This window comes from Capricornis sumatraensis, chromosome 2 (genome assembly GCF_032405125.1).
Source record: "Capricornis sumatraensis isolate serow.1 chromosome 2, serow.2, whole genome shotgun sequence".
NCBI classification, from domain to species: Eukaryota; Metazoa; Chordata; class Mammalia; order Artiodactyla; family Bovidae; genus Capricornis; species Capricornis sumatraensis.
This window is the reverse complement of record NC_091070.1, coordinates 201,392,601-201,417,923: the sequence shown is the minus strand read 5'-3', so window position 1 is coordinate 201,417,923 and position 25,323 is coordinate 201,392,601. Positions and strand designations below refer to the sequence as shown.

The following is a 25,323-nucleotide window of genomic DNA, read 5'->3' as shown; positions in this document are numbered from 1 at the left end:
AAGTTGTCACACCTGGCTGCCTGATAAAGGAGTCTCTTTTACAATGCCTCAGACCATAGCATCCGTCCCACTATCTCCCCAACCTTATGCTCCATGGGTCCTCTGAGGGCTTGTCTCACACTCCTCACTGAGCTTTTGCTTATGCCATTTGCCCTTCTTGGAATGCCCTTCCAATCCCTTCAAGAGCTACCAGTGAAGTTCCAAAAGAGTCCTAATTTCCTCAACCCAGGGATCTCACACTGTTCTGAATGATGAGACCAGCAGCGCCCCCACTAAGCTTCTCTGGCCCAGTACCCAATCAAGAAACTGCAAACAGCAGGGAGGGCTTGTTCAATCCTAAGGCTTTCCTGGTGGTTCAGCTGGTAAAGAATCCACCTGCAATTTAGGAGACCTGGGTTCGATCCCTGGGTTGGGAAGATCCCCTGGAGAAGGGAACAGCTACCTGCTCCAATATTCTGGCCTGGAGAATTCTATGGACTATTCCATGGGATCTCAAAGAGTTGGACAACTGAGTGACTTTCACTTTTCTTTCAATAGAGTCAGGAGGGTGAGAAAGGACACCCATGCAGCTATTCCTTTCAGATCCTGAGCCACTGTTTTTTGTTTTTCCCTCTAAATCTTGCTTAGGACAAGGAGGGTAAACCATATTAAGGGAGAAGTGGGGTTGAAAAAAGAGATGGAACTGAGAGATTTCCCAAAAGATAGATGCATGTAGTGAAGAAGGAATTCATAGGGCCTGGACTCCATCTTAGGCCTGGTCAAGCTGATCATGCTCAGCCACCTTTACAATGGACTCTGAACTCTGTGTTTAGTGCCTATGAAAACAACAACAGAAGGATAAGACCAACTCCAGACAGGGGAACCTTGAAGATCGTATCTAGGTTACTCTTCGCCTAAGAGAAAACATACACTAATCACCCCTTCCTCCATCCAGGCCATAAATTTTTCTGTATCAATCGGAGTGTAACCTCGGGTTTATTGATTATTGGCTAATTGTTTGACTGTTTGAGCACGTGAGCACATAGCACGTGAATGATGGGGTTATTGGGATTGTATTTTCCTTGGTTTATGTAAGTTTCAAGGAATTTGGAGTGGTGGGTTCAGACACATATACATGGGGTATAAAAGATTTTCGCATATGCTGGTCGGGGTCTTTGGCTAAAAGGAGACTCTGCCTTGGGGCCGCCAGTGTAATAAACTGCACTCCACTATCTGCATTGTCCTTCTGACTGAGTTTGTTTCCTGGAACGTGTGGCTACATTAGGAGCTATATAAATGATCTATCTTCCTATAACATAAATTTCTCTGCACGACTTTGGAGAAAGAGTGAAAATTTGTAACTTAAAGCATTTTAAGTGTTAGGAACATTAAGACTTAAAAGCAAAATTCTCCAAATATTTTAAGCTAAAGCAGGAAAATTGCTAAGAAATTCCGTGCTTGTAGAGAGAAAATCCGGGCTTTTCCCCCAACTAGAGCTGATTCCCTTTGCTCTGAGGTTGGGACATGAATGGGAGCCCAATGCCTGGAATCTAATGAAGGCAGCTATTGTGATCTCAAGAGTTGGGGGAAGGGTGAATCAGTGCCCAAGGGTGTGTGGCCCAGACAGAGGCCATGGGAAGGTCAGTGCTCAAGGGTGAGGCCCAGCCAGAGGCCGTGGGAGGGGGCAGTCCTGTGTCCCCGGGTTACCGTCTGCGACACACGCTGAGCAGAAGGTGGAGCATGGCAGCTGCAGCCACTGGCTCCGCCCCTTCTCCCGCCCCTTCCCTGCCGTGCCTCCACGTGGTTCTCAAAAGCCGCAGCTCAGACTTGGTGGTCCCCAGGCAGCTCCAGTTTGCGGTAGCTCGGCAGCACGAACTGCAAGCCCCCAAGGGGGTCCGTCTGCGGCCTCTGCCAGAAAAAGATCGAGGAAGGTGCTTTGCCGGCAAAATTGGACTCCACAGGCTTCCGACGACAAGACTGAGCGTCTCGGAGTCCTGAACAAGTGAGCATCCCCAGGGGAAGGACAGGCCAGGGTCGCCATCCAGACCGCTATGGCCGCGCCCGTCCGCCGTCTGTGTCATATTGCCTTCCACGTGCCGGCAGGGCTAGCCCTCGCCCGGGATCTGCAGCGCCTCTTTGGCTTTCAGCCTTTGGCAGTGCGGGAAGCAGACGGCTGGAGGCAACTGGCTCTGTGCAGCGGCGACGCTGTCTTCTTGGTGAATGAGGGCGCGGGCCCCAGGGAGCCGCTGTATGGCCTGGACCCGCATCATGGGATACCCAGCGCCACAAACCTGTGCTTCGACGTGGCCGACGCGGGTGCTGCCGCCCGGGCGCTGGCGGCGCTGGGCTGCAGAGTGCCGGTGCCCCCTGTCAGCGTGCGAGATGAGCAGGGCGCTGCCACCTATGCCGTGGTCAGCTCGCCGGCAGGCAACCTCAGCCTGACTCTGCTGGAGCGCACTGGCTTCAGTGGGCCCTTCCTGCCTGGCTTTAGTCCTGTGCCCTCGGCACCCGGCCCCGGCTGGTTCAGCCATGTGGATCACCTGACCTTGGCCTGCAACCCCAGCAGCTCCCCAAAACTGATGCACTGGTTCCACGACTGTCTAGGCTTTCACCACCTGCCACTGAGCCCAGGTGAGGATCCAGAGCTGGGCCTGGAGGTGGCAGCAGGGTCTGGGCTTGGCGGGCTAAGGCTCACCGCCCTGCAGGGCCCTGTTGGCTGTGCTGTCCCCACCCTTGTGCTGGCAGAGTCCCTGCCAAGGGCCACCAGCGGACAGGACCAGGTGGAGCAGTTTCTGGCCCGGAACAGGGGACCTGGATTGCAGCACGTGGGGCTGTACACACCCAGTATCAAGGAAGCCATTGAAGGGGTGGCAGGGGCTGGGGGTCAGCTTTTGACTCCTCCTAAGGCCTACTACCAGCAGCCAGGCAAGGAGGAGCAGATCCTGGCTGCAGGGCAGGAGCCTAACCTGCTGGCCCAACAGGGAGTCTTGCTAGATGGTGACAGAGGCGAGTTTCTGCTTCAGGTCTTCACCAAGTCCCTGTTTGCGGAGGACACTTTCTTCCTGGAGCTGATCCAGAGACAGGGGGCCACTGGCTTCGGCCAGGGCAACATTCGGGCCCTGTGGCAGTCTGTGCAGGAGCAAGCTGCCAGGGTCCAAGAAGCCTGCAAAGGGCCCAAGCTGGATGCAGCCGGCTGTCCCGGCACACTGGAAAGTTCAGCATAGGGCCTGCTGGAACTGAGGGACATTCACAGAGGCCTGGAGTAAATGCTTTTGTCTTTAGGGGCTTCCATCTCATCAGTACCTGCCAGAAGCTGAAACTCTCACAGGGGTCCAGAGAGGTGGGATTTTTTTAACTGTGAAGTATTTCTCATATTGTCTGTATCTAATATATATGCAAAGTGTAAAGAATAGCAGAATTATATGATTAGGAAATTAAACATAATCAGTATTTCTGAATCCTCCTTATGTCTTTCTGACCTCATTTCTCTCCACCACACCTCCAATATTATGATTAAAAACTTGTTTTCCTGCAGTTTCGCTCCATATATAATGTATCCCTAAACAAATTATCTACATGGCAACCCACTCCAGCATTTTTGCCTAGAAAATTTCATGAATAGAGGAGCCTGGTGGGCTACAGTCCACGGGGTCGCCAAAGAGTCACTGAGCACAGGAGTCTAAGGCAAAATAAATTCTCCTCTGTGCTTCCCTGCTCCCTAGGGAGAAGCCACTGAAGGAAGGAGGGGCTGAGTCAGGGCTAAGCCCAACCACCTGCTCTAGGGTGATAACGCAGCTCCAATCAGAGACCTGGCCGGCGAGCGCTGGATGTAAGCCACTGGCAGGGCTCCCTACAGCTGCCTTCTCCCTTTCTGGGGTTGGAGGAGGACAGAACACCCCCCTCCTCCATTTGCCCAGGGCTGGCTAGGAGCTCAACAGAGGTCAGCACCAAACAGAGCTCTACCACTTTCTGGGTCCCTCAGAGGTGAGGAATGAAGGGGGTCAGGAGAGGGTGGGAAGCCTCCAGAATGACTACAAAAATAAGCATTTTATTAAACAGGATTCTCAGCAGGGTGGAGGCATCACTGGGCTGCAGTGTTGAGGCTGGGTGCATCAGTGGGGACGTGGGGCCGAAAGAAACTCTCCAGGACTTGCTGGCCTGGACTGGGCTTTTTCCGTTTGGACAGGGTGGCCACCTGGGATCTTTTGGAACCCTGTGCAGAAGACGAAGGAAGGAAACACCGAGGTGACAGTAGAGAGTCTTCCTTCCACCTCGCCCCCCCATACCACTGATCTAGCTCAGATTTTAGCCTTAATACTGTAAAGCTTCCATCCTGTTTCCAGTGTCTAACTCTTCAATCAATCAATTCTTTAAAAGGCAGCCTGAGGTAGTCTTCCTAATAGGCAAATCTGACTCCTCTCTCCACCTAAAATCCTTCAGGGCCTTCACTGGCCTGGGCCAGTCCTGCTAACAACTCCAACTAATCCAACAGCTCACAGGCTGTATGGTACTTCACCTTGGCTCATACAACTCTCGGGCCAGGAAAGAATATCTTTACTGCTGATTCTCCTTCCAAACCTGGAGAAAATGATTTAGTTCTAGGACCTAGATTACCAGCTGCTTCTTCCAAGCATCCATTCCTGATTCTTGTCTCCCAGATAGAAATGACAGCTCCCCACTTCATATCCCACAAAACTAAGTACAAACATTTCACACACTGTGACTCTACTGTCTCCATCATTTGCTCCTGTCCCCTCTCTACCTGTAAGGTCTTCAGGTCAAGAACTATTCCTCTTGCCCCAGTGAACTCTGTCATGCAGACTGTTCACCCAAACATGCATCACTTAACTCACTGAAAACCTGTAGATTTGGCCCTGGGGAGAGATGGCTGGGTGAGGGCCAAGAGACTCACCTTGGAGGTGCCAGGCTGTTGGCCCTCATACATGCGGAATACCTAGACGAGAAGAGGGAAGTGCAGGGCTGGCATCTTTCCCGCAAAGAGACAAACCTCTGTATTCTACCCTTAACTTCATGCCCCAGCCCTTTTGTTTAAGATATGTTTTTCATTTGTTTACATAGTAACAGGTTTACTCAGAACATGCAGGGAACAGGAAAAAACACAACAAAGACAACAAAGGTAGTGCCTTTTTCATGGCGGTGGAGACAGCTGCAGTGTGAAAGTCCTCCCGGGTCAGCCAGCGAGCGCCAGGTGGTACAATGGTCACTGGGGTGTGTTCTTCCAGGACCTGACCGTATACTTGGTATGTCATCTTGATGTGAGAGAAGGTGTGGACCACCTAGGGGGTGCCAAGAGGCTGAAACAGACCTGGAGATGTGGCCACAGAAGTCATCATTCCTGGTCACTTCTCTCCTCACTCACCTGCCCCAGGTGCTGAAGGCGCATGTCCGGGAGGGGCCCCACCCAACTCTGCAGTTCCTGCAGCAGGGCCTCCCGCTGATGCTGCCCTGAGGCTTCCGCATTCACACTCACCGATGGGAACTCCCACAGTCCTGCCAGCAGACCTGAGAGGAAGGGCAGCCAGGCGTGGGTGGGGCCTTAGCTGCTGCTGCCTCCATTTCTTCCCTGTTGCTCACGCCACCTCGCTGCACTCCCAGGGTCCAGGTACCTGAGTTGGGCCTCTGCACCAGCAGAATGCGGGCACCCCCAAGAGCCTTGGGCTGCTCCAGAACACAGATGGCAGAGCACTCCTCCCTGGGGGGCTTGCGGCTGGCCTTTCTGGGAAAGTTGGTTACTCCCAGGGTTTGGTCCCAGGGCTCTGTGGGAGGCGCACACAGTGGGCATTGTCCAGAGTTGGGAGCTGGGAAGAGAGATCAAGAGCCTCACTCAGGCCGAGTGGGCTCAGGTGCCAAGTCCAAAGAACAGGTCTTTGCCCCAGCTCTGTAGAATCTGACTCAGTTGTAGGATAAAAGGGAATGAGGCTGCCACAGGCACCTCCCTGACAGCACAGGGAAGGGCTGGGGCTGCCACTCACCACACTCCTCCACATCACAACTGCCAGGCAGGCTCTGTGAGGCTGAGAGCTGCTCCCGCTCCACCTGAGAGGCACAGACAGGGCAGGATGCCATGGGGCAGTGGTCACTCCCTAGGACCCCTTACTGCCTCCCTTCCTTGGGCGGCTCACCCTCTGGCGTGCCCGGCACAGGCTCTGCACAGGGCAGTGGCTGCAGAGTGGGCGCTGCGGGGTGCACACTATGGCCCCCAACTCCATGGCTGCTTGGTTAAAGTCCCCTGGCCGGGCTGGGTCCACCAGCTGCTGGGCTAGGCTCCTACAAGAAGGGAATATTGCTCTGAGCCAAAGACCCTTTGGAGACACCTTTTCCAATCTTCCCCTTTACCCTAGTATCCTACCAGAGGTGCTGGGAGACAAGAGTGCTGCCAGGATCAGCACCTATGGCTCGGACACGGCACAGCACCCGTATGACGTTCCCATCTACCACTCCGGCGGCCTGGCACAAAGGAGTCCAGAGTCAGCCTGGTCTGGGAGGAAGGTGGGCATGTACAATATGGGGGTGGGTGGTGGGCTCACCTGGCCAAAGGCTATGGAAGCAATAGCTCCGGCTGTGTACCGCCCTACCCCAGGTAGGAACTGCTGCAGGGTCTCTGCTGTACGTGGCATGTGGCCCCCTAGCTCCTCTACCACCTGATTAGAATGGGAAGGTTCATGGTTACGAGGCACCCAAGGTCCTGGAGCTTCCAGACCCCTCGTCAACCCCTTACCTTCCGGGCTCCTTCCTGTAGCCACCGGCCTCGAGAGTAATAGCCCAGGCCGGCCCAGAGTTGGTTAACTTCCTGTGCGTGAGGTCAGAGGTCAGAGGGGTCAGGGATCGGTCCTCAGTAGTCCCCATTCCCCCTACCCTAGGGTGGTTCTCACCTCCAGGGAAGCACTGGCCAGGTCCTGCAGCGTTGGCCACTTCTACAGCCCAAAGGCAGACAAAAAGAGATGAGGCCAAAGGTGAAGGAAGTGGAGAAGGCCTTATTTTATCCCCACCCCCAAGGAGTCATCTGGGGTCTGGACCATGACTGACCCATCCCTTTGTTCCCGGAAGTCACCTGCATCCATCGGGTATAATAGTTGATCACCGTGGCAACCTGGGTCTGCTGCAGCATGACCTCTGAGACCCACACTGGGGAAGAGGGGCTGGCATGAGGACACCGCTGGCTGCCCTACTCTTAGCCCACAGCTCCTAGACCCCGAACCTGAGGTCGTCTAGGCAAAGCAGCCCTGCTCCAAGGAGATGTACTCACCAGCGTATGCCCGCCTGTCTAGGTCCACCTCACCCTCCACCTGTCAATGCAATCCCAGATGGACAGTTAGTGTGGAAGGCGCTGGGCACCAGTCTCCTACCTACCCCCTCACATCCATTGTCCTCTTACCAGCCTTCTCCAGGGTAGGTCCCGCTTCTTTCGGTCATACCAGCCCAGCAAGCTCTCCTGGAAGGCTGTGACCTCGGCCACATCTCTGAATAGATGGTATGGGGAGACAGAGGCCTGCAATAACGCCTTCTGCTGCCTGGCCGGCCCTGCTGGGGTTTCAGAAAACTCAGGGATCATCCCTGCACAGGCTGTGCACCAGAGGCCTGGTTTTAGGCTGTCCACTTAAGGCTTAAGTGGACACTCCCACTCCAATCCCTTGATTGAGCTCAGACCGGAAGGCTCCAGGGTTTCGTAGCCTACGTCAAGTTTCTAGCCTTTATTTCCCCAGGGAGGTACCCCTGGCTCCTTTGTCTCTGGATCATAATGAAAATCCAAGTTTCTGCCAAACATACACCTGTGGAGGGCCTTCCCATTCACAGAACACGTTCAGGCTGATAAACTCGTTGGATCCCATGAAAGCCAAGTGAGGAAGGAAATGCACAAACTACTGCTCCATGTCACTGATAGAACGCATCTTATACAGAGCAATTATCCCAAAGTACAGAGCAAAGTCAGAATTAGATCCTTAATTAGTCCCCTAATGACTTGATACATACCATGCTCTCTTCTCAGCCTGAATTTGCCCCCTTTCACGGCCAATTAAACCAGCCCCTGAGTCTGATTAGGACCCAGATCCTCACCACTGGGGGCAGACGGCTTGGCCTGGCTGCTGCCAAAGGCACATTTCTCCTTTCCCTCCTGGCTGGATGCCTGCTTCCTGCGACCACTTCGATTCCCCACAGCTGCTCGTGGCTTCTTCATGATCAGCTAGAACAGAATGGCCCAGCCAAAGTATGTCAGTCACCATGAGGCTGAATCTTAGGGTCCTGTAGAGGGTAAAGCTACCTCCCTCCCCACACCATTCATATAAAGTGTCTAGCTTTTCTCAAGCACCCCCCGGATGCTCACGGGCTTACTTACTCTTGGCTGGCTGTGGTACTGAGGTATGACCAGTAGGGCTGAACTTCTGCAAGTAGCCTTAGTAGAACCAGCATTAGTATACACCTGGAGACATAAATAAGAGCTGGGCTGAGTCAAGGACCAAAGCCGCCTGTGCAGGAGCATATGTGTATCCCTGGGAGCTCAGGTGTAAGAGGTTTATCTCCTTAGAGATGTAGCACATTTACACTGAAACAGCTTTTTTTTTTTTTTCCTAAATTTTAATTGGAGACTAGTTACTTTACAATATTGTAGTGGTTTTTGCCATACATTGACATGAATCAGCCATGGGTTTACATGTGTTCCCCATCCTGAACCCCCCCTCCCACCTCCCTCCCCATCCCATCCCTCTGGGTCATCCCAGTGCACTAGCCCTGAGCACCCTGTCTCATGCATTGAACCTGGACTGGTGATCTGTGAAACAGCCTTTAGTAATCATCTAGTCTAAACCTTCATCCTATAGAAAGGAGAAACCTCAGTGACGATTTTAAAAATAAAATGCAAAGGGAAAAAGAAAACAGAAAAACTAAGGATCAGAGAGGGTAAAAGATTTGCCTGAGAGCAGATGGCAAGTTGGGAAGAGGGGGAAATGAGCTATTTTTATTTCTAGTCTTCTACTGATTCAGTAAATCACAGCTGCCTATCCACTAGTAATGAGAAAACATCTGGTTGATCTTCACTGCTCCCTAACTGTTCTGGCTGCTGATTTTACCTTTTATCTAACAGCTAAGTTAGTGAGTGTTATACATGCCAGAGTTCTTATTCAGTCTCTTTAACAATCTCATGAGGTATGTTCTAGGATTACCTCCATTTCAGTTACGAGGAAGCTGACGCTTGTGATCAAGCAACTTTTTGATTCAAACTCCAAAGGTCTGCCTGCAGAGCTATACTTGGCTCTGCTGCAGTCCCTGCTGAAACTCTGGTTCAAACCCTCTCCTCAAACTTTTTGCTTCACATCTGATTTTCTCTTTTTTAAATTAAAGGGTAATTGCTTTACAGAATTTTGCTGTTCTCTGTCAAACCACAACATGAATCAGCCATTCAGTTCAGTTGCTCAGTCACGTCTGACTCTTTGCAACCCCATGAATGTCAGGCCTCCCTGTCCATCACCAACTACCGGAATCCACCCAAACCCATGTCCATCGATTCAGTGATGCCATCCAACCATCTCATCCTCTGTCGTCCCCTTCCCCTCCTGCCCTCACTCTTTCCCAGCATCAGGGTCTTTTCCAATGAGTCAGCTCTTCACATTAGGTGGCCAAAGTATTGGAGTTTGAGCTTCAACATCAGTCCTTTCAATGAATACCCAGGACTGACCTCCTTTAGGATGGACTGGTTGGATCTCCTTGCAGTCCAAGGGACTCTTAAGAGTCTTCTCCAACACCACACTTCAAAAGCATCAATTCTTTGGTGCTCAGCTTTCTCTATAGTCCAACTCTCACATCCATACATGACCACTGGAAAAACCATAGCCTTGACTAGTTGGACCTTTGTTGGTAAAGTAATGTCTCTGCTTTTTAATATGCTGTCTAGGTTGGTCATAACTTTCCTTCCAAGGAGTAAGCATCTTTTAATTTCATGGATGCAATCACCATCTACAGTGATTTTGGAGCCCAGAAAAATAATGTCAGCCACTGTTTCCACTGTTTCCCCATCTATCTGCCATGAAGTGATGGGACCGGATGCCATGATCTTAGTTTTCTAAATGCTGAGCTCTAAGCCAACTTTTTCCCTCTCCTCTTTCACTTTCATCAAGAGGCTCTTTAGTTCTTCTTCACTTTCTGCCATAGGGTGGTGTCATCTGCATATCTGAGGTTATTGATATTTCTTCTGGCAATCTTGATTCCAGCTTGTGCTTCCTCCAGCGCAGCATTTCTCATGATGTACTCTGCATATAAGTTAAATAACCAGGGTGACAATATACAGCCTTGACATATTCCTTTTCCTGTTTGGAACCAGTCTGTTGTTCCATGTCCAGTTCTAACTGTTGCTTCCTGACCTGCATACAGGTTTCTCAAGAGGCAGGTCAGGTGGTCTGGTATTCCCATCTCTTTCAGAATTTTCCACAGTTTATTGTGATCCAAGGCTTTGGCATAGTCAATAAAGCAGAAATAGATGTTTTTCTGGAACTCTTGCTTTTTCGATGATCCAGCGGATGTTGGCAATTTGAATCAGCCATAGGTATACATATATCCCTCCCTTTTGAAACTCCCTTCCCATCTCAACCCTCTGGGTTAATACAGAGCCCCTGTTTGAGTTTCCTGAGCCATACAGCAAATTCCCCTTGGCTATCTATTTTATATATGGTAATATAAGTTTCCATGTTACTCTTTCCATATATCTCACCCTCTCCTCCCCTCTTCCAGTGTCCATAAGTCTATTCTCTATATCTGTTTCTCCACTGTTGCCCTGTAAATAAATTTTTCGTACTATTTTTCTAGATTCCATATATGTGTTAGAATACAGTATTTCTCTTTCTGACTCACTTCACTCTGTATAATAGGTTCTAGGTTCATCCACCTCTTTAGAACTGACTCAAATGTGTTCCTTTTTATGGATGAGTAATATTCCATTCGGAGAAGGCAATGGCACCCCACTCCAGCACTCTTGCCTGGCAAATCCCATGGATGGAGGAGCCTGGTAGGCTGCAGTCCATGGGGTTGCTAAGAGTTGGACACGACTGAGCAGCTTCACTTTTCACTTTCATGCATTGGAGAAGGAAATGGCAACCCACTCCAGTGTTCTTGCCTGGAGAATCCCAGGGACAGGTGAGCCTAGTGGGCTGCCATCTATGGGGTTGCACAGAGTCAGACACTACTGAAGTGACTTAGCAGCAATATTCCATTGTGTATATATACCACAACTTCTTTATCCACTTATGTGTTGATGGACATCTAGGCTGCTTCCATATTCTAGCTATGCTTCACACCTCATTTTCATCAAAAGAGCTTGCTTCTGCCTTCAGAAAAAAAGAACCAATGCATAAACTTCCCTCCATCTGCACTTTCCTTCTCCTTTATCCCATTATATGGAGGAATGTTCTCTCTTCTTCCTCCAATCCCATCCACAAGACACACCCACTTCCTAGCAAAAGTTCCTTGACCAAACTCACTGACTTCCATAATTCCTTATGGAGTGCCTACTATGTGCCAAGCAGTTTTAGGTACTTGGAATACTTCAATAAATAAAACATCAAAGGTTTGGGCCTTCATAGAGTTTATGGGGTCTACAAAAAATAATGCACAAAATCAGCCAATTATATAGGATGTTAGGTGATAAAAACTGGCATAAACAGTCAAAGTAGACTTGTGAAGGGGATAAGAAATAAGTGAGGGTGGTGGAATGTCGCAATGTTAAAGAACGTGGTCAAGGTGGGCCTTGTTAGAGCAATACTTGACCAATGACTTAAAGCAGTTAAAGGAGTTATTCATATGGATGACTACCTGTGGGAAAGGCATCCTGAGAAGCTAGTCCAAAGGCCCTAAGCAGGATTCCTGGTGTGTTTGCAGACTTAGGAAGTCAGTGTGGTTAGAAATGGAAGGGGTGAGTAGTAGGTGAGGTCAAAGAGGTAAAGAAGGGGAAACTGAAAGTGGCTCAGTCATTTTGTGACTGTAGCCCTCCAGGCTCCTCTATCCATGAACTTCTCCAGGCAAGAATACTGGAGTGGGTGCCATTTCAAACAAGGTGGGGGGAATAGGATTACAAAGTACCTTGTAGGCCACTGGAGGACTTTGGCTGTCACACCCATTGCTCTCAGGAGCCAATTCTCTTAATGTATCTTTGCGGGATACAAACAGCTCAACCTGCCTCATCCCCTCACCCACTGCACTCCAGCCGTGAAAGTGAAGTCCCTCAGTCGTGTCCAACTCTTTGTGACCCCGTGGACTGTAGCCTACCAGGCTCCTCTCTCCATGGGATTCTCCAGGCAAGAATACTGGAGTGGGTTGCCATTTCCTTCTCCAAGGGATCTTCCCAACCCAAGGATCCAACTCATCTCCCACATTGCAGGCAGACGCTTTAACCTCTGAGCCACCAGGGAAGCCCAGCCATGTTTGCCTGAAATAGTTGCTTCAATTCCCAAAGTGTCTGTCCACCTTGAGGCCTCACCTAGTTCATTTCCTCTGCTTGAACAGCTCTTCTGTTTTACCTAACATTTATTCACTCTTCAGGTCTAGACTTAAATGTCCAAATCAGATACCCCCCAATAGTCTTACCCTCTTCTGTACTTCTCCATTGTTGCTCTTATATCAATCATATTTTCATGTTTATTTGTGATTCTTTGATCAGTGTCTGCTTTCCCCACTTAACTGTAAAATTCCATGAAAGAAACTTGGCTGTCTTTTGTTGACTGTTGTGCACAGTGCCAGGCAAATTGCATAAAATGTACCCCTTTTTTCCAGAATGGGAGAAATCCAAACAATTCAGAAAGATGACAAAAAGATTCAGTAGAGAGAAAGGATGAACTGGAAACAGCAAATAATCAGAGAGAGAAAAGGTGGAGTCCTTGGTGGAACTCTTGGGAAAGTTCTGCTCTACGGTAGAGACAACTCTCAGTAGCAGAAATCAAATCCAAAACCCCTCAGGAACAACTATAACTCCTAATTGCTTACAAGCTGTCACTGCTGGAGCTTAATTCAAGTCCTTATTATCACGCGCGTCTATTGTTCCAAAAGTGTCCCCGCCAGCGGTCGCTTTCACCCTCCGCAGCCTCATCTCCTGTCCCCCTCCCCGGCTCCTTTCACTTGCTGCAATGCAACCAGCTCTCCACCCTTCCTAGGAGCTTGCCTTTTCCCAAATCCTTTTTCCCCCGCACACTCTCTAGTCTGCATAACTCCTACGGTTGCTTTAAGCTTAGCTCAGGTATCATCTCATCCTCCACAGACATAAAAGCCCCAACCCCCACCCGGGGCAGAGTCGATGAAGACAGCGTAACGCGAAAGCCTGCTTTCCCGCCGGGTCGCACGGGAAGAAGGAATTACCTCCCGCGTGATCTCCCGCGCCAAGCTCAACGGCGAACTCCAGGGGGCGTGGCCCCGGCCAATTTTGGCGGCGAGCCGATCCACGCCGGCCAATAGGATTCCAGCGCGCGCCAGGCTGCCTCTTCCGCGCCAGGCTGCCTCTTCCGCATCAGACCCAGATCTTAAAGGAAGTCCGACCGTTCGGCCATTCTGGGCATGAGACCCCGCCCCATCCCCGACTGCGGGAACCAAGACAGGAGAAGAAGCGGAAGTCCCCCGTGCCCAGTGACTGACTATACTGGCGAGGGACCCGTGGTGTCATGGCCGCCGAGAGTGACGATGGCGCAGCCTCAGCTCCCGCGGTCTCAGACGGTGAGTGGCTTTCCCAGGGGCCGTTTTCAAAGCCTGTGCGCTCCGAGGCAGCAGAGGGCCTCGGACTCGTAGTGCTAAGAAACCGGCCTCAAGTTTCAGAGGACTTGCGCCTTCCTTTTGAATCAGCCACGAGGAGACTACATGTCCCGGTGTGCACCGCGGTCCCACCTCCAAAAGCCTGTAGTGTTGGGCTAGTTTGGACCAGTGGGGGCATCTCGGGAGATGTAGTTTGGAGTTGAAAGCGCTGTTTATTGGGGGAGGTTGGGAGTTGTGGTGCACAGGAAGTGGGACGGATTGGGGCGTTATCTATTGGGCTCTGGCGCAACCTGGCTACTGCCGCTTGTGGCTGAGGCACCATGGGAACGGTTACAGAGCGTTGTGGGATATCAACGGGCCTGAAGTCCTCAAACCTTGCAAAGTATTTCCTGCAGGATATGGGGAAAAGGAACCTCAACAGATTATCTAGTTTCAGTCTTCCACTTTTACAGATTTTGATGCTAAGGGGAAATATTTTCCTAGAATTTTACATCAACCACTGGAAGACCCAAGCTTTCTCTCCCCAAATTCAGGGCACTGTTCACTCCAATCCTGTGTATAAAGCATATGCAGTATAACTCTTGAGGGGGAAGCTGCCCCTAGCCATGGCCTAGCTTGGTTTCTGTTCCCTTGGCTCTTTCCTGAGCATTAATATCCATCACCCTTCTTATCTCCAGATGGTGTCAGCCAAAGCACAAAATCTGGGGAGGAGCTAGTAGTCCAGGTTCCCGTGGTGGATGTGCAAAGTGACAACTTCAAGGAGATGTGGCCATCCCTCCTCCTGGCCATAAAGACGGCTAACTTTGTGGCTGTGGACACGGTGAGAGCTAGGGAACTGGGAGAGCAGGTGGTGGTTAAAGGGCTGGTACTGCAGAACCTAACAGCTCTCCCTTTACTGATCCATAGGAACTGAGTGGGCTTGGGGACAGAAAATGTTTGCTGAACCAGTAAGTATAAGCCCTGATCTCTTTAGTCCTAGCCTTGCCAGGAAGGGCAGACCTCAATCCTGGAGTGGAGGTCACAGTCCTGGGTGGTTTGGGTCTTTCATGAGGCTAACTCCCAGCCACAGCCACCCCCAAACCCAACCCCAAGGTGCATCGAGGAACGTTACAAGGCCGTGTGTCATGCTGCCAGGACCCGTTCCATCCTCTCCCTGGGCCTCGCCTGCTTCAAGCAGCAGCCAGACAAGGTATGGGTTACTCTTACCCCCATCCCAGATCTGTGGCAAGGGAAGGAGGGATTAAGATACTGAGGAACATCAGCTATGAGGTTTTTTTCTCCTAAGGCTGGATGTAGCAGAATCTCTTTTTCTCCCAGGGTGAACACTCATACCTGGCCCAAGTGTTCAATCTGACCCTACTGTGCATGGAAGAGTATGTCATAGAACCAAAGTCTGTGCAGTTCCTGGTACAGCATGGCTTCAACTTCAACCGGCAGTACGCTCAGGGAATCCCCTACCACAAGGGCAATGACAAGGTAGATCTTCAGCCTTGAGACTGCCTCTTCTGTGAATTCATTTCTTACTACTCTAGGCTGGGTACACTGGGGAGGATCTGCTTCTTAGGGAGTATCGGGACTCACCAGTGACAGAGCTGGAGAAACAAGATTGATATACTGGTGAATAGCAGTAAATTAGATGAAAGCAAGGGAGAACTTTCCAGGTGAGGCTGCCTGGGACAGGTGTCCTGCAAAAGAGGTTCCCTAAGGCACTCTATCCTTCTTGATGACCCCTTTCTTTCCACCTAGGGTGATGAGAGTCAAAGGCAGTCAGTGAGGACACTGTTCCTGGAGCTGATCCGGGCCCGCCGGCCCCTGGTACTACACAATGGTCTGATAGACTTGGTGTTCCTCTACCAGAACTTTTATGCACACCTGCCTGAGAACTTGGGAACCTTCACTGCTGACCTTTGTGAAATGTTCCCCGCTGGCATTTATGACACCAAATATGCTGCTGAGTTTCATGCCCGCTTTCTGGCCTCCTACCTAGAATATGCCTTCCGGAAATGGTGAGGGACTGGTTGAGGGAACGGGGTGGGGCCTGGCATAAACCTGATTATTTCATTCACTTAAGATATTCAGTGAGTGCCTACCATGGGCCAGGCACTGCTTTAGTGCCAAGGGTTCAGCAGTGAACAGAACAGACAAAAACCCCTACTCTCACGGAGCTTACATGCTAGTGGACCTATATCCTTTTGTTATGTTGCAGTGAGCGGGAAAATGGGAAGCAGCGGGCAGCTGGCAGCCCACATCTGACCCTGGAGTTCTGCAGCTATCCTTCTAGCATGAGGGCCCATATTGACTACCGCTGCTGTGCGCCGCCCCCCACCTATCGTACTCATTCCACCAGCATCTGTGACAACTTCTCGGTGAGCACACCTGCCCATTTACTGGGGAAGGGACTTTGATGCCTGGAAACCCTCTCTAAGCTTCTTTCCTACCTCTAGGCCTATGGTTGGTGCCCCCTGGGACCACAGTGTCCTCGGTCCCATGATATTGACCTTATCATTGACACTGATGAAGCTGCGCTGGAGGACAAGAGGCGACGGAGACGACGTAAGGAAAAACGGCGGAGGGCTTTGTTGGGCCTGCCTGGGAAACAGCCTTCTAGGGAAGCTGAAGACAGTCCTCCCACCAAGCAGGTCTGTAAGGACAACCTCAAGCCTGAGGAAACTGAGCAGGAGGTGGCTGAGGATGAGACTGGGACCCAGCCTGGCTCAGGGCAAGGTCACACAAATGACCTGGAGATGGAGCCTAAAGCAACAAGTGCTGACACAACTGACATGGCCACCTCAGACGTGCCAGAAAGGCAAGTTACAACTGACATGGCCACCTCAGAAGTGCCAGAGAGGGAAGTCACAACTGACATGGCCACCTCAGAAGCGCCAGAGAGGCAAGTCAGTCCTAACCCAGTGCCTGGGGATGGACTGCATCGGGCTGGTTTTGATGCCTTTATGACAGGTTATGTGATGGCCTATGTGGGAGTGAGCCAAGGATCCCAGCCTTGTAGCTCTGAACCATGGCTACCTGAATGTCACAACAAGGTATACCTGAGTGGCAAAGCTGTCCCCCTCACAGTGGTTAAGAGCCAGTTTTCCCGTTCTTCCAAAGCCCACAACCAGAAGATGAAGCTGGCTTGGGGCAGCAGCTGACCCAACTTCTATGCAGCACTCAGGGCTTAGGAAGAGAAGCTGAGAGTGGATCAGAGGGGTCTGGATCCCTTTAGCCTGTGAGTGACTTAATCCCAACTACTCGAGGAAAGGATGGGGTCCTGGCAGAGATACTGTTGCACTGCTCTGGCATTTCTGCCTTTACCCCAGAGGCTGAAGAACAAGGGTACAAGTAAGAAGGCTGACCAGCACCTGTAACACCGACTTTATTCATTTTTAAATCTCAAAGTGTCCTGGGAAAGTTTTACCAAAAAAAAAAGAAAATCAGAAACAAGATATGAAAATATCTGACCAGCTTCATCTTTGGTTATTTCTTATTGTGGTTCTATTAGGACAGACTGTTCCCATAGCTCCGGCCATAGCAGAAAGGGAAGAAATCAGTCCATGTATAAACCAGTTGGGTGTATCATGTGTCGACAAATTCACAGAGCAGGCCCTAGGGCCTACAAAATCAGCCCCACTCCCAACCACAAGGTTGAAAGTCTTTTAGGGCAGAACATTAAGACTCCTTCATAAATATGAAAATAGATTAATCAACTGGAAAAGATCTTTGAATAGGTTAGCTGAGAGCCACGACCACCACTCTGCCTTGCCTTGCATAGAAATGTAGTGACATGGTCTGGCTGTGCAGTAAGTGCAAACAGCAATTATTATTCAAGTGTCTTAGACATTCTGGCAAGAAGCACCCCAGTCTTCAGGTCTGAGAAATAGCCATGCCCTTTATGATCTCCTGGTCAGCTCCAGGTTCCATCCATTAGCTTATATGTCCCAGGAAAGGGCAAGAAACAGACCCGGGGTAGGAGAAGAACCTGGGGTAATAGCTGCCTGCCAGCTCACAGGAACTAGGAATCCTCTGGTCCTGTTGGGAAGTCTTGGGGATCTGGTGGGAGCCAGAGCTCCTTGCTGGATTTCAGAGGCTTCGTATCAGCCATTGGCCCTAACTAGGAATGTCTCTCATGGCTACTTCACCTCACATAGCCACTGGGCAGTGGGAGCCTCACAGATGAGTCTGGCTTGGCTTAGCTTGCGTGCTCTGTGGGCCCTGGGGAAGAGTCTAGGCTTTGCACCAAGGGGGCCCTGTGGCTTCAGCTGAAGGTCTGTCCCCAAGGTGAGGTGGGGATGAACTCTGCTCACCCATCCTGTTCTCCCTGGGTCCTCAGGCCCATGCCTGAGACAGAGAAGGGGACTGGAGCCGAGTCTCTTGGCCTTTCTTCTTCCACCTCCATCTCCTCAGGGTCACCTGCAAGGCATGGACTGACTCCCTGGGGCCTGGGCCCAAAACCATTTTCTTCCTGGGGGTTGGAGCAGTCCATGGCCTCATGGGCTGGAGCAGCTGGCTGGGCAGATGCTCGGAATGGTGGGATCTCCCTTACTCTGTACTTGTGACTGCTGAGGCGTGGTGGGGGCCCATCAGATAGTGATTCTTCCCGGCCCACAAATGGACAAGCCTCCTGATGCAAGAACTCGGGTGAACTAGGCAAAGAACGCCACCGGCGAGCAGGTGGGCCCAGGGGCTCCTGCCAGTCAGCCATGGGCATCGTTCCAGGCCCTGGTGCATCCAGGTCAAATACCAGGGAGATGACAGATTTGCTGGGCAGGTCAAAGAACTTGATCTTGCCACCTTTGAGGTCCTGGCGAGCACTGAAAGGGTTGATTTTGGGGGCTCGGGCAGCACCAACTCGCTGTGGCTGGTAGTAGGGATCCAAGACGTTCACTGTACGTGGGGGCTTATTGGAGAAAATGTCTGACTGGCTTCGAGACAGCCAGATGGTACGTTTTGGGTGTGGGGACTTAGGAGGTATCTTGTCATCCAGTAAGCTCAGTTGCTTCACCCCAGGTCCTTTCTCCAAGAGTCCTGAAGAATAGTGAGTCAAGTCAGCGTTTCTAGTCGTAACAAACAGAAGCAGTATCGTACACAATGTGTTACCACTTGAGAAAGCAAAGGTAGATACTGTTGTCCCCATTCAACAATGAGAAAACAGACTCAGAAGGGAGGCGGTATGCTAGCGCAGAGCTCTATGACTTTTCCCATCATCCCCTGCTTTTTTGCCTTTCTTCTGTACATGGGATCCTGTGATCACAGCCCTAGAGTGGAAGCCCTTTTGCCCCCCCACCATCCTAATATCCTCCCATGGGTTCAGGCTGGACATTCTGGTTTCATTTCTTACCCTTGGCTGTGGGCTGCAGCTTCCTGTCCCTCTCCAGCTCTTCTTCCTGTAGGCGGCTCAGAATTTCCTCCAAGGTCTTCCCAATCTCCACAAAGGATGGGCGTAGTTTGGGGTCCATCTGTAGTCATCCACAGCAGCCATTAGCCCTGACCTCCTATCTTCCATCCCGAGGATGGCATTTGAGTCTGTTTCTGGCATCTTTTGAGAGTCAGATGTATATCTAAGAGATCTTTTCTGAAGGTTCCAGACCATAAGACTGAGCCCCAGAGTGAAGGTCAGGGAAGATGCTATTGTCTAGTACCCTCCCCTATCACAGCAGCCTTTCTATGTCTTGTCCCCTTGTTTGGCATAGAACCCTCCAAAAGTGGGTGTTCACATTGGTTGGTTCTATTCTTTGTTGAGTTCTGCAGCTAACATGTTTCTGGAAGCCACCTGGACCAGTCCCAGCTACCCCTTAGTCATAACTGGTAGGCGCGGCCCCAGACCTAAAATGTGAACAAGAGCCTTTCTTATGGGCCTTGGACCAGTTGGATGCATGGTCCAACTAAAACCTGACCAAAGCTCCATCAATATCCAAGAAAAGGTGTAGTAGGTTTACATTACAAGCTGAGGACTGGATAATACAAAGCAATTTCCCTTTCCTTGGTCCAAGGCTCTGGGCCAGAGTCCAACAGGCACAGAGGAAGGAACATAGGCACTGCCACTCATCATTGAGAAAGAAGTCCCTCATAAGGCTAATTAGCAGCCTCTCCCTGTGGTCCTAACCAGGTGAACAGGGTTCAGCCAGCCCCAACCAAAGGCCAGGAGAAAAAGATACTCACATTACAGCAGTTGAAGGTGAGCTGCAGGAAGTCTGGGGGACAGTCTCCCACCATGTGCTGGAAAGCATCATAGTCTAGTCCGAAATTCTGTGGATGGGTATGGTGGAGAAGGAGCAGGGACAGGTCATTAACCCCTCCACCCATGTTGGCCTGCTCAGGAGAGGTGGAGAACTGCCCCAGAGAAGAAGCCACAGACTAAGTTCCAGGAACTCCACCCCAAGAAAATAAAAAATTCCATGGCCTTGAAAGCAGCCCCATCCCAGTGGCACACTGATCCCCATCCTGGAGCTCACCTCTGTTCGGGGAAGATAGTCTGGATCAGCCTGGATGCGGGCGATGATCTCACAGAGGATGATACCATAAGAGAACACATCGGCCTGGTGGGTAGTGAGATCTCAGTTTCCCTCGATGGGGTAAGAGGTGGGGTTTCTGCCTCTCATGTTCACTAGCCCAGGCTTGGGCTCTACTGACCACGTGCTCAGTTGCCCAGTCATGTCTTAACTCTTTGTGACTCTGGACTGTAGCCCGCCAGGCTCCTCTGTGGGATTTCCCAGGGAAGAATACTGGAGTGGGTTGCTATTTCATACTCCAGGAGATCTTCCTGACCCAGGGATCAAACCCACATCTGCATTTGCAGGGGGATTCTTAACCACTGAGCCATCAGGAAGTGGAATGAAATACTGACCATATTTCATTCAGTTCATTCACCAGGCAGCTGACAGGTACCAGTGCTGATTTTGCAGGAAGGATATAGATCCTTACCCTATATGTGAAGGGTGATCCAAGATACTTGATGCTAAGAATGGATTCTACAGAGAATCAGGCCTTGGGGTCCCCAGACTCACCTTCCCCAGACTTACCTTTTCATTGTAGGGCTCATCTCGGAGAACCTCAGGTGCCATCCAGAAGGGTGAGCCCACCACAGCTAGCTTCTCGCTTCCCGTGCTGTGGGGTAAGATTGTATGGAAAATGAGCTTGCCACTGGTGGGTGCAATGGGAGATCTGACTATTGGGAATTTCTCTCCCCCAAGGATGGGCACACCAGAATTGACTGAATTTAGGGAGCTGAGATTGGGCTGTGACCAAGTCCTAGCCTCTGAAGAGGATGCTGGAGTTTTCCCCTTTGCCTCAGTCCCTTCAGTGACCCCAGCACCCATTAGGGCTACCCACCTGACATCAGGGATCTTCTCAGCCAGGCCAAAGTCAGCTACCACTGCAGAGTAACCATTTTCATCCCTCTTTATCAGGCAGTTCTAGGGTTCCCAAAGAAGAAGACATGCGGCTCAGAAGAGGGGACCAGCCAGCCATAGAGTTTCCCACCACCCCTCCCTACTACCACAAGGCACCTTGTCCTTTTGCTTTTTGGTGAAATCATGCTCTTGGGCTGACCCCAGTGGGGCTCTGATAGCCGTGAGAGATGAATTAGGCCTGGATCTTGGGTGGCTGCCCTAGGATTCATACCATGCTCCAAACACAAATATTTATCTTTGTTTTCCATGTGCTAGGCAAGGTTCTAAGTATCAAAGATACCAGAGTGAATAGAAACCCTTGTTCTCTTGGAGCTTATAATCTAGTGGAAGAAGACAGGTTATCAGACCCTGACCTCCCTTCATTCTTCCCTCAGAACATAGACTCAAAGACCAGGCCTGACCTTGCCAAGTAATGTATGCACAGGACAAGTACCCAAGCCTATACCAACTTTCACTGCCCACAAGATCACAACCACCCTCTCCTCTGGCATTAAAATTCCATGATCTGGCTCTGTTCTGTGATCTGAGCCCCTGGTGCCCCTATGTACATATCTTCATCCAAACTTCTTACAGACAAGCCTGAACAGGCCCTTCAAACCTTTGCCTTTGCTTTTACTTTTTCTTTCTATTTGGAATATTCTCCCAATTCTTTTTTCCTCAGAAAATTTAGTGTGCTTTAAGGTAAGCTTACCTTTCCAGTCCTGACCTCTCTAGTTCTCACCTTCAGCTTTCTCAACTCCATTAACTCCTCTCTGCCACTTCCTCTTACAGCCTAGCAGAGAGGCCATCAGCCTCTCAGGGGCAAATTCGGGTTTGGGCCTTCCTCACAGTATTCAATTTATGAGAGAGGTTCAAGACAAGCTTGTTGAACAAATGCTGCTGTCTCCAGAGAAAGGATGAACCCAAATGACTAAACATAAAGCAGCAACGAGCTTTCCCCAAATATCATTCAAAATGGACCTTCACCACTCTGGCTCAGGAGGCGCCTCATTCCATCCCCCTTCCTCCAGGGCCAGCAGAGAGCAGGGATCCTTGGCTCACAGGGACATTTCTGGGACTGGCAAGGCCCTCTAGCCCTCCCTTTTCCTCACCTTGGCACATAGTTGCCAAGGTATTGCTAAGTCACCTGGTTACTTCACATCAGGTACAAAGTAGTCCCTTACTCTGGCCTCTCTTTTTCTGAGCTGGAAGCAGCCTGTGATTTCATTACCATCTACTGCCCTCATTTCCTGATAGACATAACTGTCCCTGGCTTCTAAGCAGGCCTGTCCTTGTGCTTGTCCTGGCTTCAGCCCTTCCATCAGTCCCCTGGATTGCTCAGCAATCTACCACCCCCAACCCAGCTCCCTGACTGTACAATCTATGAGAAGATGGGTTCTAAGCCAGCCTATCTATTAGACAGCCAAAGTCTAGGCTATTGGGCACTGGCTTGTGAGGCAGTGGCGGCTCAGATCTGTTGCTTGTTTTCCTCCCCTCCCCCTGTTCTTTTATCAACAACTCAGGCTCCTGTCTCCAAGGATCAGTCTAAAGTCCTGTTTACTACTGGCTTTACAGCCTTCAGAAACAATCCTGTGAAATTCAGCTTAGGTGCAGCAGTAAGGAACAGCATGGCCGGTAGCCCTTATCAAAGCTGTTCAATTTCTGTCCCACCTTCACAGTCATGAAGCCCTCTCGTACACTCACCGTAGACCAACCATCCAGGAGGAAGTGACTTACAGTAGCTTCTTGAGCCGCTGAAAGATGGCTACGGCAAGGTTGATCAGGGCCCCACAACATGGGTGAGCCTGCCTAGCCCAGTCTGCCTCTGATTTGGAATGTGACCCCTGCCTATCTTAAAGCTTCTCCATAGCCAGCAGCCAGGCACTGGAGCCAAAGACAAAGATGGAATACTGAAAACCAAAAGAACCAACTTTAGGAGTCTGTATCTGAGGTGATAAGGAAAATGGGGAGGAACCCTGACCAGGATTAGCTCCTATGGGGTTTTTCAGTAAACTCCTGAGCCTGCCTTTAATGAGGTCTAGACTAGTGAAGTCTGGCTGGCAACACTTGCTGTTTTTACTTCCTCATCTCCCACCCCTTTCACTGGCTTCTGCTGGAAGTGTTCTCCCTGAGGATCCCTCTGAGTTCCATGGCATTAAACTCAATAGACAAAATCAGTCCTTAGTATTACTTGATTTTGCTGCTGTTGACATTGCTGATTATTTCCTTCAGCATTTTTATATATGATTCAGGAATCCTAGCAATGCTGGACATGTAGAGACTAAGCCATTGTGGTCCTAGAGCAAACAGACTAGCTATCACAGGCTAGTACAGGCTATTTCTGTTGCTTTTGATTCTTCTCTCCTGGCTTCTGTGACACTGTAGATTGCCTTCTCTACCTCTGGCTACTCTGAACACTCTAGGGCAGGCCCTTCCTCCCATCCCCCCCAAGGGTGATGGTCTCAGGGTTCTCCTAGGCCTACACCTTGTGCTCTATTCTGGAGACTATTCCACATTTCTTTTCTAATTACCACTTTTGTACTGATGACTCCCAAATGTATATCCTCAGCACTGACCTTTATTTCTCAATCTTCAGCTTTGCATATCCAGTCTATATCTGGACGACATTTGGATTATTCACACTGAACTCTGTATATGCAAACATGAACTCATCTTTTTCCCCCAAAACTAAATCTCTAGCTGTATTCTTATGTCAGCTAGTACTGCCGTTTTCCACCCAGTTTGCTAAGCTAAAAACTTGGGATTCACCTAGACTTTCCACTCTTAACTCCAAATAATTTTAGCTTCTAAATGTTTTCAAATTGCCCCCTCCTTTTTCATCCCCATGACTACTGCCTTAATTCAGGTCCTCCTCTGAATACTCCAATATTCCACATGGTCTCTGCCTAGGCTAGGCTTGATCTCCATAATCCACCTTCCTCACTTCTGCCAGCACGATCTTTGTAAAATGCAAATCTGTGTTACTCACCTGCTTAAAAGCCAGCAATAATATATTGTATGATTCTATTTCTATGAAATGTCCAGATTAAGCAAAGCTATAGAAACTGAAAAAAGATTAGTGGTTGCCAAAGGCTGAAGGGAGGGGAGAACAAGGCATGGGGTTTTCCTTTTGGAACGATGAAAAGATTTGAAATTAATAGTGGTGATAATTGAATATACTAAAAACCACTGAAATGTATACTTTGGAAGGATGAATTTTATTTTATGTGAGTAATATCTCAAAAAAGCTGTTATTTAAAAGAAGCCTACAATGGTTCTTCATTTCCTATCTAGAAAATAAAATCCAGGTTAGATAGTATATGATCAGACTCCTCTGCTTTCAATTCTTATCCCCTACCACTTCAGCCTCACAGTCTGCATATCATACTGTTCATGTCTCTATGCCTTTGTTTATGTCGTTCGTCTGACCTGATCTGGAATATAACCCCACCACATACACAATGTGGGTTGCCACACCCTCTTCCAGGGGCTCTTCCCAACCCAGGGATTGAACCCAGGTCTCGCACACCAGGGCTTCCCTGGTGGCTCAGTCAATAAAGAATCTGCCTGCAATGTGGGAGACTCGGGTTTGATCCTTGGGTTGGGAAAAATCCCCTGGAGGAGGGCATGGCAACGCACTCCAGTACTTATGCCTGGAGAATCCCCATGGACAGAGGAGCCTGGCGGGCTGCAGTCCAGGGGATCACAAAGAATCAGACATGACTAAGCAACTAAGCACACACACACAATACTTACTAAGTAGAATTCAATTTTCAAGATTCAGCTCATGCATCACCTTCTCCAAGAAGTCTTCTCTGTACCCTCAGGTTAGGTTCAATATCCTTTTCCAAAGTATCCTTTGCATTCTCTTCTCTCTAACCTTAGCATTTGACCTAAGTGCCTGTTTCTATAGTCCCTTCCTATAGCTATAGGCTGTACGCCATATACTAAAAGATTCAGCAAAGCAGCAATATCTTAAGAGCGAAGTGCCCTCGAGAATATTTCCTAGCTGCTTGTGCAAGGGAAAGACTGTCTACTTCTGCCTGTGTGGTACCTTACGAATTAATTGTAAAACACTATTCATAAACTAGTCCAAGTGATTCAAACAACCTTGTCAGGTGGGCAGATCTGAGATTTTTACATTTAAGATGAGAAAAGTGAAGCTCACAACTATGAGTGGTAAAGATGTGGGTCTCCTGATTCTAATAGGATCCCCCCC

At 49.9% G+C, this 25,323-nt stretch overlaps 4 protein-coding genes across 7 annotated transcripts in view; 2 read left to right on the top strand and 2 right to left on the bottom strand.

Moving 5' to 3' along the window:
* The first annotated feature begins 2,030 nt into the window (after positions 1 to 2,030).
* On the top strand, positions 2,031 to 3,203 carry HPDL (4-hydroxyphenylpyruvate dioxygenase like). Its single transcript, XM_068966753.1, has one exon. The coding sequence runs from the start codon at positions 2,031 to 2,033 to the stop codon at positions 3,201 to 3,203; it is 1,173 nt and encodes a 390-aa protein (XP_068822854.1).
* Positions 3,204 to 4,060: 857 nt separating this feature from the next.
* Positions 4,061 to 13,756, bottom strand: MUTYH (mutY DNA glycosylase). Its single transcript, XM_068965724.1, has 17 exons — positions 13,333 to 13,756; positions 8,336 to 8,419; positions 8,056 to 8,182; positions 7,376 to 7,563; positions 7,247 to 7,286; positions 7,052 to 7,125; positions 6,873 to 6,914; positions 6,719 to 6,790; positions 6,528 to 6,641; positions 6,350 to 6,447; positions 6,123 to 6,267; positions 5,973 to 6,036; positions 5,607 to 5,798; positions 5,360 to 5,502; positions 5,124 to 5,276; positions 4,892 to 4,933; positions 4,061 to 4,192 (listed from the first exon to the last, which is right to left on the bottom strand). Exons 3-17 carry the CDS (start codon positions 8,174 to 8,176, stop codon positions 4,061 to 4,063), a joined length of 1,620 nt encoding a protein of 539 aa, XP_068821825.1. The 5' UTR covers positions 8,177 to 8,182; positions 8,336 to 8,419; positions 13,333 to 13,756.
* On the top strand, positions 13,480 to 17,228 carry TOE1 (target of EGR1, exonuclease). 4 transcript variants are annotated; one of them, XM_068965722.1, is made up of 9 exons: positions 13,480 to 13,683; positions 14,397 to 14,539; positions 14,626 to 14,666; positions 14,812 to 14,908; positions 15,037 to 15,195; positions 15,466 to 15,725; positions 15,926 to 16,085; positions 16,164 to 16,482; positions 16,558 to 17,228. In XM_068965722.1, exons 1-9 carry the CDS (start codon positions 13,632 to 13,634, stop codon positions 16,866 to 16,868), a joined length of 1,542 nt encoding a protein of 513 aa, XP_068821823.1. In that variant the 5' UTR covers positions 13,480 to 13,631; the 3' UTR covers positions 16,869 to 17,228. The 4 variants fall into 4 exon arrangements, with proteins under 4 accessions (XP_068821823.1, XP_068821822.1, XP_068821821.1 ...); XM_068965721.1 differs by having other exon boundaries at positions 14,854 to 14,908; positions 16,164 to 17,228; XM_068965720.1 differs by having other exon boundaries at positions 16,164 to 17,228.
* TESK2 (testis associated actin remodelling kinase 2) overlaps positions 17,132 to 25,323 on the bottom strand; it is a 103,211-nt gene continuing 95,019 nt past the window's right edge. The window contains exons 5-10 of the mRNA XM_068965719.1: positions 21,046 to 21,128; positions 20,736 to 20,820; positions 20,169 to 20,252; positions 19,876 to 19,962; positions 19,055 to 19,172; positions 17,132 to 18,741 (exon numbers count right to left, since the gene is read on the bottom strand). Of these exons, the coding sequence (XP_068821820.1) occupies positions 18,017 to 18,741; positions 19,055 to 19,172; positions 19,876 to 19,962; positions 20,169 to 20,252; positions 20,736 to 20,820; positions 21,046 to 21,128 (1,182 nt within the window). The 3' untranslated portion in view covers positions 17,132 to 18,016. The remainder of the gene's footprint in view (positions 18,742 to 19,054; positions 19,173 to 19,875; positions 19,963 to 20,168; positions 20,253 to 20,735; positions 20,821 to 21,045; positions 21,129 to 25,323) is intronic.